This window comes from Prionailurus viverrinus, chromosome C1, assembly GCF_022837055.1.
Source record: "Prionailurus viverrinus isolate Anna chromosome C1, UM_Priviv_1.0, whole genome shotgun sequence".
NCBI classification, from domain to species: domain Eukaryota; kingdom Metazoa; phylum Chordata; class Mammalia; order Carnivora; family Felidae; genus Prionailurus; species Prionailurus viverrinus.
This window is the reverse complement of record NC_062568.1, coordinates 58,465,559-58,480,633: the sequence shown is the minus strand read 5'-3', so window position 1 is coordinate 58,480,633 and position 15,075 is coordinate 58,465,559. Positions and strand designations below refer to the sequence as shown.

The window sequence follows — 15,075 nt, the reverse complement described above, 5'->3', positions numbered from 1 at the left end:
TAGTCACGGAAGGCCTCAATAAGAAGGCCTTATATGAAGGCCCTATATTTCAGAATAATAATCTGAAAGAGTTAAAGGTGAGCATTCCTCAGAGAGGGTACAGGAGTTCAGTGTGAGTGATTAAGAGGCAACAAAGGAGAGGACAGTATGAGATGAAGTCTGAGTGATGAGGCTGAGGCAGCTGGGAATTAGGAGAGCCTCATGGGCCTCAATAAATACATGTGATGTAAAGCCATCAGAACAGTTTGCACAAGGGAAAAGTAGATCTAGACAGAAACAGGATGTACTGCAACTGGCCTCCTGCTCTCCCTCATCTCATCTCAAACTTCTCACTAAGGTGAGCAGTGGTCTCCCTATCTGATGAACATTTCATTTGTAAAATCTCATTTAATCCCTCTATTGATCTAACACCAATGACTGCTGTCTTCTTATTGAAACTTTCCTTTCTTGTTTCTCTGGTTTTCTTCCAATCTCTGAAAACTATTCTTTGGTCTCCACATTATCTTCTTTCTCCATTTGACCCTTAAATATGGACTTCTCTAGGGACCTTCATTTTTTACCTACTCACCATAAGTAAGCTCATCTGTATCCACAGTTCTAACTACCACTTCTATATCAGTGGCTCACAAAGCCATCTCCAGCTCAAATCCCTCTCCCACAGCAGAGATTTCCACTATTTCCAATCATCTACCAGATTGATTTCCTTGATATTCCAAGGGAACCCTAACTCACATGCTGCAATTGATATCATCATGTCACTGAATGCCCTAGTCATATATAAAATAACAAGACTTATTCTTAAAAATTACTCTCATATTCCAACTTCTGATTTATAATAATTTCAGACAGTACTTAATTACATAAGTTATTTTTAAAAGCTTACCTGTGTGTTTCAGCTTCTTTTTCTTTCCCTATTTGCATAAGACGCTTTTTTGCTTTGATAAATTTTCTGATCTTTTCATCCTCCTCCTCTTGCTGCTGCCGTTCCACAGCCTTGATGATATTTTTATCATTCACATGTTCCTTGAGGGAAAAAATTGTGTATTATCCTATCACAGAAATATGTTTCAACATACGAATATCTAACAAAAACTTGTCAAATGGCCACAGTTTGTGACTCAGTTATTTCTCTCTCAGGAACTTATCCCAAAGAAATAATCAGAGATGTGCATTAAGTTTTATGCACCATGTGCTTTATCTCAAAGTTACTTATAAGAGTGAAAAATTGTAAACAATCTTAATCTTTAATAATGAAGAAATGGCTAAGTAAATTATACTCTCAATGACATGGGAAGATACAAACAATATAATGGGCAAGTGGGGGGAAAGGAGAACATAAAATACTACATAGCAATTTCAGTTTTATACACATATGCAGATGTAAGTTTGTAACGTATATATAACTGGAAGAAATGAATCAAATGCTAATAGTTATCTCTGTGGTATGAGATTATATAGGTTACTTTTCATCTTAATGCTTTTCTGTATTTCCTTTCAAATATTTCCTTAAAATATGTAATTAAAAATAATTTTATAATCAGAAAAAATACATTAAATATATACAATTTTCATTTAATGTTTAAATAGCTAATACAATCATATGGTACACAAAAATATTTAAAAGATACACAATGCAGGGGCACCTGGGTGACTCAGTCGGTTGAGTGACCAACTCTTGATTTCGGCTCAGGTCATGATCCAGGGTCGTGGAATCAAGCCCCATGTGGACCTCCGTGCTGAGCGAGGAGCTGGCTTAAGATTCTCTCTCTCTCTCTCTCTCTCTCTCTCTCTCTCTCTCTCCCTCCCTCCCTCTGGCCCTCTCCCCCACTCGTACTCTCTCTAAAATAACAAACAAAAAAACAAAACAAACCCCAAGATACAAGTGTAAAGTGTTCTTCCTTCCCCATCCACTGTCTATTTGCCTGTATTCCTAATTCCCCTGCCAGACTTGATCACTGTGAAACTAGTGAAAAAGAACTGTACCAAAGTATGTTACTGTGAAATTTTACAGCTGCAGACATAAAGACCCAGAAATCTTTCAGAAAGAGAGAGAGAAAAAAGTAAAACACAACGGATCACATAAATAGGCTGAAGACTCTAAATGACATCATACTTCTCAATAGCTATACTGGAAGCCAGATGATTATGAAACTATGAATATAAAATTCTGAATTCTGAACCAGAATTCTATATCTAGTCAAACTATAAAGCAAATGTGATTTTAAATGATAACCTTTTCAGATAAGAATTTTTTAAATTGACCTGTATACCCTTTATTAGGAGGTTACTTGAAGATATATTTCAGCAAGATGGAGAAGTAAACCAAGAAAGAGGAAGGCATGTGATTCAGGATATGGGAACCTCAGCCCAAGAAAGTAACCCAAGGAAGTGCCAGAATGACTTCTGGGCAGGAGGCCTAGAGGGCAAGCAGCCCAGAAGGAGAAGGATGGAGAACTTTGGATGGGGGAGCTCTAAAAAAAAAACAAAAAAACAATAATGTAGATAATTTGATATTATTTAGATGAATATTTGAAAACTAACATCAATATACATTTGACGGAACTTATGGAACATGTGGGAAAAAACATGGTGTACAGCCATCAAAGCAAATAAATAACACAATTATTTTAATCACAGAAAAACATTTATGCAAGCAAAGAAATATAATCATAGTATATACTGTTTGGCTCTTCAGAGAACAATATTTATATAATAATGATAATGATTTAGCTATAATTGTAACACAATTATTTTAGAGGAAGGAGAGAATGGGAAGAGAACAGTGTTAGAAAAGAACTCAATCCTTAACTACCAGGGCAGAGAGACAGAAAATGTCTAAAATGGATAAATCAAGATCTATATCTTTTTCTTTAATTTTTTTTTTAGCCATTATTCATTTTTAACATTTATTTATTTTTGAGACAGAGAGAGACACAGCATGAACGGGGGAGGGGCAGAGAGAGAGGGAGACACAGAATCGGAAACAGGCTCCAGGCTCTGAGCCACCAGCCCAGAGCCCGACGCGGGGCTCAAACTCGCGGACCGCGAGATCGTGACCTGGCTGAAGCCGGACGCTTAACCGACTGCGCCACCCAGGTGCCCCAGCCATTATTCATTTTTGAGAGACAGAGAGAGACAGAGCATGAGCAGGGAAGGGGCAGAGAGAGAAGGAGACAAAGAATCCGAAGCAGGCTCCAGGCTCTGAGCTGTCAGCACAGAGCCCGACGCAGGGCTTGAACTCACGAACTGGGAGATCATGACCCGAGCTGAAGTCAGACACTCAACCGACAGCCACTCAGGCACCCCAAGATCTATATCTTTAGAAGTTGATATATATTTTTTAAAAAGGGGGGGGGGGCGCCTGGGTGGCTCAGTCAGTTAGTCGTCTGACTTTGGCTCAGGTCGTGATCTCATGGTTCGTGGGTTCAAGCCCCGCATCAGGCTCTGTGCTGATGGCTCAGAGCCTGGAGCCTGCTTCAGACTCTGTGTCTCCCTCTCTCTCTGCCCCTTCCCTGTCTCTCTCTGTCTCTCAATAATAAATAAACATTAAAAAAAAAAAACTTGGTGTATATTTTTAAAATACACAGATTATTATTTTTTATTCTCATGTTGGTTAAAATACAGTGTAGTCTTGGCTTCAGGGGTAGAACCCAGGGATTCATCACTTATATAGGACACCCAGTGCTCATCCCAACAAGTGCCCTCCTTAATGCCCATCATCCACCTCTCCCACCCCCCTCATCTCCCACCCTCATCAACCCTCAGTTTGTTCTCTGTATTTAAGAGTCTCTTATGGTTTGCCTCCCTCTCTGTTTTTATCTTATTTTTCCTTCCCTTCCCCAAAGATCATGTGTTACGTTTCTCAAATTCCACATATGACTGAAATCATATGATATTTGTCTTTCCCCGACTGACTTATTTTGCTTAGCATAATACCCTCCAGTTACATCCACGCTGTTGCAAATGGCAAGATTTCTTTCTTTTTGATCACTGAGTAGTATTCCATTACTAAAATATACAGATTATTTGGAATATAATTTCATATCAGAACAAACAGCTAGGGGCGCCTGGGTGGCGCAGTCGGTTAAGCGTCCGACTTCAGCCAGGTCACGATCTCGCGGTCCGGGAGTTCGAGCCCCGCGTCCGGCTCTGGGCTGACGGCTCAGAGCCTGGAGCCTGTTTCCGATTCTGTGTCTCCCTCTCTCTCTGCCCCTCCCCCGTTCATGCTCTGTCTCTCTCTGTCCCCAAAATAAATAAACGTTGAAAAAAAAATTTAAAAAAAACAAACAAACAAACAGCTAAAAGAACCTGGAAGTGGTTATTAACAAGAAGCAGAAGGGGTAAAGCAAAGAACGGCTACTCTTCTTTTAAGCCTTTTGGTAGTGTTTGATGTTTTAATTCTGTGAATGTAGTAAGAATAAAAACTAATTTTAAAGAAAAGAATGTAAAAAATTACAAACTAAAGTGAGTTGCAATAGGAACAAAATAACTATTACATTTATCAAGCACTAATTCTTAGCAGTGCCGCAGACACCAGACACATACCACTCCACTCATTCCTCACAAGTCTCATTTTGAGGATAAGAAAATGCATTCACTTGAAAGAAAGTCTCATTCTCTTTTCTCTTTCTTGTTCATTCATGAGAGCACATCCACATAATTTCATAGCAAATGTAGCCGCCCCCAAAATATACTTAAAAACCCAATTCAATAGCAACTTGTTTTCAACCTTATTATTGATAAAAAATACGTTAAAAGTTAGGCATTGGAAATTATACATTTTTTGAAGAGATATATATTTTCAACTTACAAAAAACAGCCTTCTGCTTTCATTTATCTCTTCTTTTCTCTTTTCTAGTTTTTTCCTCATTTCTATTTCATGTAATGAATTCTGTCGCCTTATTTCCTCTGCATCCTTTTCTTCATGTTTTCTCCTTCTTTCTTCTTCCTCTTCATGTTCCTTTATTCTAAAGCAAAAGAATAACTATAATTGACAGCAAAGCAGAAAAATAGGTTATATTTTGAATACATGAGTGAGATTCCACCCTGGGATGATGTGAAGTTGTGGGGAAACTAGTGAATTTCTTTGAGGACAAGAAGGGAATATATAAAGAGCAGTGATGAAAGCCAAATCCAATCTTGCTAAGATTGCCAATATTTTCCTTTCTCTGAAATTTGTTTCATTGCTGACCAAAATTAAGTCCTACACTAGATTCAAATGGTCCTTTGAACATTTGAATGTTCAAGTTAATTGAATGTTCAAGTTAATTGAATGACAGTATAGTGGAATAGTGACATTATTTTACAGAAAAGTCCTTAATCCCTAGTGTTTCTCAGTAGTCGGCACTAGACAATGGTACCTAACCTATGGGTCTAGCCTCTCAGGAAATGGGTTTCCTTACCCAACTAGCCACTTTTCTCTAGTCCACATCCACTAGCTATAGTGCCTTCTGAGCGGTAAGCCACACAGGGCTTATGTGTGAGTTCTGCAGAGATCCTGGAACAGCTTCCTTACTGCGAGGCTGTGATCTGTGAGATTTAGCTCTAGCTCTACCTCTTTAACCCACCTTCCCAGCCCTATCACAATCAGTACTTTATTGCAGACTCTGAGTGCCCCCATCTGGCAATTAATCCTCTGCATACTGACAAGGCTGTTCAGCCTAAGATGTCTCGTCTACTTGCTCATGCATTCTTGTCAGTCAATCAAGTGTGCAGGCTACTCTACCACCATTCTTTATCTGCTGTCTCTATTTTTTTTTTTCTTCCTGAAAGGTAGGCACAGGGAAGATCAATAATACACTTAGACAAAAATATTGAGGAATAAACCTTTCAAATGCACCTGATCCAAAAGAATATTTTCTTGGAATCTTATCACTCATCTTCAGAAGGGAAAATTCCGTTCCCCGTGCCGTGGAGGACTACACAGTTAAATAAGATGGTAAGTTCACTTTGGTATTATTAAGCCAATGGAGGACAGGAGATTCCCAGTTGATTCATCTGTACAGAGTAAGCAGCTTTGGAGCCACAATCATTTTCCTGAGGAGGAGCTAAGAAAAAAGTCATTGTTGTCTACAGCTAAACCAGGTTTACGATTGCCCTAAAAATATTAATTTTCAAAAATATTTTATTGTTTAGTTCGTTAGAATTCTTAGAAGCAAAGAAGATTCTTTGAGCTGGTGAGAAGTCTACAGGTGAAGAATGGTAGAACAAAATTCCATACAGAAGGAAAAATATGTGGGAAGGCCCCGAGGCAAGCAAAAGTTTGACAGGTGCTCAAGGCCTGGAAGATCAGTATGACAGAAACACAGTAACTAAGGGGACGGAGTGGTAGGAAAGGAGGTTTAGAAGATGCAGCTAGATCACATGAGGCTTAGCAGGAGATGGTCAAGTTTCCATTTTATTTGTTTGTTTATATTTTTGAGAGAGAGCACGAGTGAACGAGGCGCAGAGAGAGGGGAGAGAGAGAATCCCACCAGATGCAGGAAGGGATGGAGAGTGTGGATCCTGGAGTGGGGCTAGAGCTCACCCAAAAGGGGGACTTGAGCTTACCCCAAAGCAGGAGCTCACCACTGTGAGATCATGACCTGAGCTGAAGTCTGATGCTTAACCTACTGAGCCACCTAGGCACCCCTCCATTTTATTTTAAATGAATGGAAAGCTATTGAAAAGTTTTAGGTAGGAGAACAATATGATCATTTTTTTTTAAAGTTTATTTATTTTGAGAGGGTCGGGGAGCCAAGAGAGAAGGAGAAAGAATCCCAAGCAGGCTCCATGCTGCCAGCACAGAGCCAGATGTGGGACTCAAACTCACAAACTGTGAGATCATGACCTGAGTTAAAATCAAGAGTTGGACACTTAACCAACTGAGCCCCAGCTGCCACAATATGATCAATTTTTAATAAAATCTTTCTGGATGATGAAAGAAGGGGTTAGGAAGAGAGAATAGTAGGCCAGTTAAGAGGTTGACACAATAATTCATGGGACATAAGGACTAAGATGACAGCAGTAACTTTAAGATTCATTTTGGAGAAAAAATTCAACATGAATTGCTGATAGATTTGATGTGGGAAATAAAGGAACATGAAGAATCAAGGTGTATTTCTAGGTTTCTGATTTGGACAACTGAGGGTTAGATAAGGGTGTCACTAGAATGTCCACTGTGGGGGTGGTGAATAAATACTTTCCTGCTAGACATTTTAAATTTGAGATATCTATGAGACATCAAAATGGAGGATGTCTTAAAGGCAGTTGTATGTGAAGCTGGGACCCAAAGGAGTGGTCTGGACTGGAGTTATAAATTTGTAAGTTCTTAGATTTAGGGTGTGTTTTTAATCCATAGGAATTTTAATCAGTAGGATGTGATCACTTAAGCCTTCCTTTCTCTTTGCTTTTTCCCTAGATGATCTTATCCAGGGGAAAGTCAAGCAAACTATCCTGTAATGATTTTCCCTTCTTCTGGGAAGTTGATGAGATTAATAGGAACTGAGTTGTTCTTAAGCAAGTTCTACGGGCCCCTTCCTAGAGAAAGGCTTACCTAGAAGGAAACAGAATTATATGCAGTATCTACAGATACTGTTAAATTTCTTTTCAATAATTATGTTTAAGGTTCTTGGTCAAAATCCCTCCATGTGGGGATTTTGGTGTCACTAGAGTCCCTCATTTGCCCCATCCTCATTATGCCCACTGGGCTGTGAGCCACAGGCAGATTCTTACACTGCTCAAAGCCCAAAAATGGAATAGAATGACTAGGTCTACAACTTAGAGGTTGTTCTAAAAATGTGTGAAAAATCTCACTTTCAGGCACAGGGCAGCAGCTGTACAGTGTGTTTTGGTTAACCATTACTAAGTAATTACCCCCAAACTTAGTGGACTAAAACAATAAATGTTTACTATCTCATACCATTTCTGAGATTCAGGAATCTGGGAGTGGCTTAGCTAGGTAGTTCTCCAGAGGTTGCAGTCAAGATGTTAATTGGAGCAGTAGTCATTTAAAGGCTTGACTCAGGCTGGAGAACCCATTTTTACATATCTCTTGACATGAGGCCTCAGCTCCTTGCTACATAGACCTCTCCATAGAGCTGCTTGAGTGTCCTTACATCATGGCATCCTCAGGAATGAGTGATCCAAGATAGGAAGGAGGAAGCCACAATGCCTTTTATATGCTAATCTCTCTCAGAATTTCACACATCATCATTTCTACTCATTCTCTTCATTGGAAATGAGTTACTCTGTATAGCCTGCACTCGAGTGAGGAAGGAATTAGACTCCATCCTCTGAAGAGAGGAGTATCAAAGAATGTGTGTACATATTTTAAACCACCACCAGGTAATACCTGAATAGCACTTGGTAATACAATTAATAGGGCATTCAAAAGAGTCTTGCCTCTTGATATCCTCCAATTTCCTTTTTTTGGGTGTGTTAAAATATGGTCTTTGTTCAAAGTGGAAAGTCATTACAAATTTTGGCCTACAAGGCACACCATGACCTGGCCCTTGCCTCTTTCCAATCTCATCTTTAACATTGCCCTCTTTGCCCTCTTACTATAGTCATCTTGACTATTTGTAGTTACCCAAATACACCACACTCTAACTAACTTCTGGCCCTTCACCCATGTTATTCCCTCTCCTTAAAATACTTCTCCATTTCCTTTTCGCATGACTTATTCCTATTCAGTTTTCATAATTCAGTATGAACTGAGATGTCCATTTTATATGCTTCCACACATCCTGTACGTATACTCATCAAGATATCTACTATCATGCCATAATTATTTGTTCCATGTTTATACCTCCTCCCCAGATTGTGAACTTTTTAAGAAAAAAGACAATTGCATTCATCTTCACAGTCTCAGTTACTAGAATAGTGGCTGGCAAGTGGAGATTGTCCGATAAATGTTTATAAAAATGAATGGATGACTGGATAAATGAATTTACTAATAAATGAGTAGCCTATCTTAAAAAAATTTTCCCCTGAATAGACTCTTATCATTCAAGAAAGCAGGAAGAAAACTTTCCTTCTTTTCTCTTTTTCTACCACATGGTCCTCTGTATCCACTCAGATCAATACCAGTGTTAGTATTCCAGTTCTATTGTTAGCTTAAAGAGGCTTTTTATGGGCTGATTACCATTCCTAACAGTACTTTAAGTGCCATGCATTCTGAGTTGTATAAAGCTGATACATGAACCAACATTCAACAGAATATCACTGGTGATAATTTTGTGAATTTGTATACTTAAAAAACCATTTATAATAAATAGATTTGCATTTTCCTTTGTTGTTTTCAATTACAGAATTGAATGTTTCTTTTTTTTTTTTAATTTTTTTTTCAACATTTTTATTTATTTTTGGGACAGAGAGAGACAGAGCATGAACGGGAGAGGGGCAGAGAGAGAGGGAGACACAGAATCGGAAACAGGCTCCAGGCTCCGAGCCATCAGCCCAGAGCCTGACGCGGGGCTCGAACTCACGGACCGCGAGATCGTGACCTGGCCAAAGTCGGATGCTTAACCAACTGCGCCACCTAGGCGCCCCTAGAATTGAATGTTTCTTAATAAATTTAAGACATAAGACTTCTGGAACCAAATTGGGAACCCAAGCCCACGTGTCAAATATCTTTCCCTCCTAACTCCCCAGAAAGCAATCAGCAGAACAGAAGAAATTCTACACCACTACAAGAAACTGAATAAAGCCAAGTCTTAGCTATATGCTTGAGTTTCCAAGAGATTTCAACAAAAAAACAGGGCACTTGAGAATGCAATGAGGATAAGTAATACTTGGCCATCATCCACAAAGACAGAGTGTACCATGAAAAGGAAAGGAATTTATGCTGACCTCAGAACCTGGTCAACATCTCCTAGACTGCACTGAAGATAAACCAAACAAACAACCCAAACAAGCATTAAACCTGCTGGAACTTCTAATCTATTGCCAAAGACCACATGGAAAGGAGATCCTGTGGCCTCAACACAGTCTACATGCAAAGGCTATAGGTGGATGGCCTGTGAAGTGTTAGTAGTTGCCGGGTAGATTCCTGGAGATCAGTCTGCTACCTGCAACAGCCAACATAAGAGATATTTTTCAAAGGTGACTCACTGATCAAATATTTGCCTCCTTCTGCCAATGGCTCTGTCTCTAACTTGCATAAACCCTTGGATCTCTACACTGACAAAGAAAAACATTACAATAAGTCCAAAGCTTTCCCTTCTCTTTTTACTAGGGGCTCAAAGAACTGAAGAATACACACTTTGGCAACACATATATCCTGAGAATTGATATCTATGTCACTCAGACTATAAGAAATAAATATATATAGCCTATAAGAATATATATATGTATATATACATGCATATACATACATATATACGTATATATATGTATACATGTATGTATACATATATCTACACACACACACACACACACACACACACACACAAAACCCAAAACCATAATAACAAAAAGAGACAGATCACATCAAAGTAAGTGTATTCTAAATATGAACCTACACAAGAGAACAATGGAGTAAACAATTTATGGTAACAAAAACGAAAACAGATGAATATTTACACATGAAACAATAACCTGCCTCACTAGAAATAAAAAGAAATATAAATTAAAAGATACTATTATTTGGTCCATTAAATTCTTTAAAAAGTACTGTCCAGAATTGATTATAACATAAAGAAAAGGGTATCAGATATCATTGATGATTACACACTTAAAATCCTTTTCAGAGGGCAATTTGGCAGCATCTCCCCACATGTAAAATCCAAGCTCAGTTCAAGAAATCTATCCTACATAAATACATCTTTGCACAAACATTACAAAATAAATATGGTCAGGGATGTTTATTTACCATAGCATTGTTAGAAATGGAGGAGGGGAAATCCAAATTTCCCTCGATAACAATATAGTTAAATAAATAATGGTACATTCTTTGTGTACAATATGATTATTTGAAAAGATGTGACAGATCCTTATATTATGGCAAAAAAGATATTCAAGGTATATTGTTGAGTGAAAAAATGAAGACACAGAAAAATACAGTGTATAATATCCATGGCAAAAAATATATAAACATACTTAAATATGTCCTGCATATAAATATTAGTAACTATAACAAAACATTCTGAAGGGATAGTCACAAAACTTTAAATAATGGCTATTTGTGAAGAGGCAAATGGGACTTAAAGAGACATTGAATAGGGTGTATATGAAGATAGGCTTTTTAATTTTACTCCAAATTTTGCTGTTTTGAATTTTAAACAGGTATATATTCATTTCTTATTTGCAAAATTAAAAAAAATAACTTTGAAGAGTAGCAAATATATGCCCAAATGTTAACAGTACCTACTCTGGATTACAGAGTTTCTAGTGATTTTAATTTTCATTTTGTTTGATCATATATTAATGATATGGTTAAATACAAAAATTATTTTTTCTTTAAAAGTAGAATATTGTTTAAATTTTTTGATATATTTATGCACATTTAAACTATAAAGAAACTGGCAAGCCTTACACCGGCGAAACAAGGTGGCTGATAGACAAGGAACAGACTATTCACTGAATCCCCTTCGTGCCTTTTCCTATTTGCATGTATCAAGTATTTAGAAAAGTAAATAAAATTATGCACAAATACAATCCCCTCTCCTGATATATATATAGTAGCTACTTCTTTAAAAAGTTCAGGTTTGGGGCACCTGGGTGGCTCAGTCGGGTAAGTGTCCGACTCTTGATTTTGGCTCAGGTCATGATCTCACGGTAAATGAGACTGAGCCCTGCATTGGGCTCTGTGCTGACAGTTATGAAGCCTGCTTAGGATTCTCTCTCCCTGTCTCTCTCTCCTTCCTCTGTCATGCACACATGCATGCTCTCTCTCAAAATAAACATTAAAAAAAAAAGTTCAGGTTTGATTTCTATTTACTGACATAGCAAGAGCTCATGATACTGGTAACTGAAAAAATATACAATGATACTGTTGATCCAATTTCATTTTATAAAATAAGAGTATATATTCTCAGAAAAAAAGTCTGTATCAGTCACTCAATGATTGTCAGGGGCTGAGGGCAAGGAAAAGAACTTAGTTCAAAGGGGAATTAGGGAATTTGGGGATGATGAAAGTATTCTGTATCTTGATTTAGGGGTGGTTATACAGCTATCTGCTTTCTAAAAGGTGAATTTTATTAGTAAATGTAAATTATAGTTCAATGAATCTGACTCCCTCTACCACTACCACCAAAAAATGTCTGTATGGCTATATACCAATATACCAAAACGATAACAGATTATTGTGGTAGATTAGACCACAATCTAATGTTTTGAGCTCAAAAAGATTGTTTGATCATACATTAATGATATGGTTAAATACAAAAATTATTTTTTCTTTAAAAGTAGAATATTGTTTAAATTCTGCTCAAAAAGATTCACTCTCTCACTTCCCACTTCCATAGGAGGCTATTTCTCTGTTCCATGGTTGTTTGGCTTGGCCATGTGATTTGCTTTAGACTTACAGGAGACTAAGTGTATTTCCTTGACTTTTGCCTTTGAGTTTAGCCATGTACTTGCAAGCTCGGGCTCATTCCTTTACATCCCTGTCAATACCATGAGAAAAGTTTCCCTGTACCTCAAAAATGAATACACATGGAACAGATCAGAGCTATAGTCATAGCAACAAGCAAGCCCAGACAGCCCTGTAGTTTGAAGAAAAGCTGTGCAGCCAAGCCCAACCAACCTATGGATGCATGAGAAAGAAATGTTTACTTTGAATGCCACTAGATTGTGTGCTTGTTTGTTATGCAGCATCATTGTGACCATAGTAACTAACATATTATCTCTGGGTAAGAGAGTAATAGTGATTTTTTAACTTTCTTTGTAGTTTTTCTACTTACTAAGTATTACAGCATTATACTTTTATAATCAGAAAAAAAGTTTTTATGAGAAAAATGAGATACAAAAAAGGTAATTTCTATATACATACTGTTTTAAATGATCATTGGCAAGAGCCACTCTATCTCTGCGTTGTTTTTCTGCTTTCTCTTGTTCTTCTTTAAAAGCTTTTTCAATGTTGAGTTTTAATTGTTCTTCCCATTTTTTATCTGATTTTATTTTATTCTTTTGAGATTCAATCTGTGCATCACGTTCTTTCATAACTCTACTAAGAAGAAGTCCTGACTACAAAAAAAAAAAAAAATTGTGGCATTTTAAGGAAATAAAGTCTAATTATTTATGTAAAGAGATATGTTAAATATATAGAGAAAAGCAAGAAAACCCAAGTAGTACATGAAACTTTTTCACTCTTTCTGTCTGGTAAAATTGATATTGCTTTGCGTATTCAATAGCCTTTTTCCTTTCTCCTTGTTTGTATATTGCTTCCTCCACATCAAGATTTTGTCTTTCTGCCTCTATTTCTTCATCACGCTTCTTTTTGGCTTCAAGTTTCTGTTCTTTCATCCCCTGTAATAAGAAAAAAACAGTCTTCTGTCTTCATTTTTCAATTTAATTTTACAAAATTTCACATTGCATATAATGAAATATGAATCTTTCATTATGAGTCTTTGTTATATTTGCATATATCATTAACAAAAAAATATGTTACACTTAGAAGCTAATTTTTTTTTCAAAATATGAAGTTTATTGTCAAATTGGTTTCCATACAACACCCAGTGCTCATCCCAAAAGGTGCCCTCCTCAATACCCATCACCCACCCTCTCCTCCCTCCCACCCCCCATCAACCCTCAGTTTGTTCTCAGTTTTTTAAAAAAAATTTTTTTTTCAACGTTTTATTTTATTTTTGGGACAGAGAGAGACAGAGCATGAACGGGGGAGGGGCAGAGAGAGAGGGAGACACAGAATCGGAAACAGTCTCCAGGCTCTGAGCCATCAGCCCAGAGCCCGACGCGGGGCTCGAACTCACGGACCGCGAGATCGTGACCTGGCTGAAGTCGGACGCTTAACCGACTGCGCTACCCAGGCGCCCCTGTTCTCAGTTTTTAACAGTCTCTTATGCTTTGGCTCTCTCCCACTCTAACCTCTTTTTTTTTTTTCCTTCCCCTCCCCCATGGGTTTCTGTTAAGTTTCTCAAGATCCACATAAGAGTGAAACCATATGGTATCTGTTTTTCTCAGTATGGCTTATTTCACTTAGCATCACACTCTCCAGTTCCATCCATGCTGCTACAAAAGGCCATATTTCATTCTTTCTCATTGCCACGTAGTATTCCATTGTGTATATAAACCACAATTTCTTTGTCCATTCATCAGTTGATGGACATTTAGGCTCTTTCCACAATTTGGCTATTGTTGAGAGTGCTGCTATAAACATTGGGGTACAAGTGCCCCTATGCATCAGCACTCCTGTATCCCTTGGGTAAATTCCTAGCAGTGCTATTGCTGGGTCATAGGGTAGGTCTATTTTTAATTTTCTGAGGAACCTCCACACTGCTTTCCAGAGTGGCTGCACCAATTTGCATTCCCACCAACAGTGCAAGAGGGTTCCCGTTTCTCCACATCCTCTCCAGCATCTATAGTCTCCTGATTTGTTCATTTTGGCCACTCTGACTGGCGTGAGGTGATATCTGAGTGTGGTTTTGATTTGTATTTCCCTGATAAGGAGCGACGTTGAACATCTTTTCATGTGCCTGTTGGCCATCTGGATGTCTAGAAGCTAATATTTTAATTAAGCTTTTGGGTAGCTAACATGTTTACATGGTTCAAAACACCAAAACATTTTTGTAAAAAAATTTTTTTAAAGTTCATTTATTTATTTTGAGAGAGGCAGAGACAGTGGGAGTTGTGAGGCGCAGAGAGAGAGGGAGAAAGAGAATCCCAAGCAGACTCCACATTCCTAGCACAGAGCCCAATGCAGGACTTAAACCTGCAAAATCGCAAGATCAAAACCAAGAGTCAGACGCTTAACTGACTGAGCCATCCAGGTGTCCCCAAACCCCCAAATATTACAAAGGTACAGTGAAGCTCTCCCTCCAATCCTAACTTCCAGCAGCAATCTCTAAGATAATCACTATTGGTTTCTTTGTTTGCTTCCAAAGTTTCTTTTTTTTTTTAAGTTTATTTTGAGAGAGA

At 37.9% G+C, this 15,075-nt stretch overlaps 1 protein-coding gene across 1 annotated transcript in view; it reads right to left on the bottom strand.

The window, feature by feature from the left end:
* The window catches only part of CFAP210 (cilia and flagella associated protein 210), a 32,439-nt gene that overhangs the window by 8,616 nt on the left and 8,748 nt on the right, over positions 1 to 15,075 (bottom strand). The window contains exons 4-7 of the mRNA XM_047868811.1: positions 13,276 to 13,449; positions 12,974 to 13,167; positions 4,811 to 4,967; positions 884 to 1,023 (exon numbers count right to left, since the gene is read on the bottom strand). Coding sequence (XP_047724767.1) covers positions 884 to 1,023; positions 4,811 to 4,967; positions 12,974 to 13,167; positions 13,276 to 13,449 — 665 coding nt within the window. The remainder of the gene's footprint in view (positions 1 to 883; positions 1,024 to 4,810; positions 4,968 to 12,973; positions 13,168 to 13,275; positions 13,450 to 15,075) is intronic.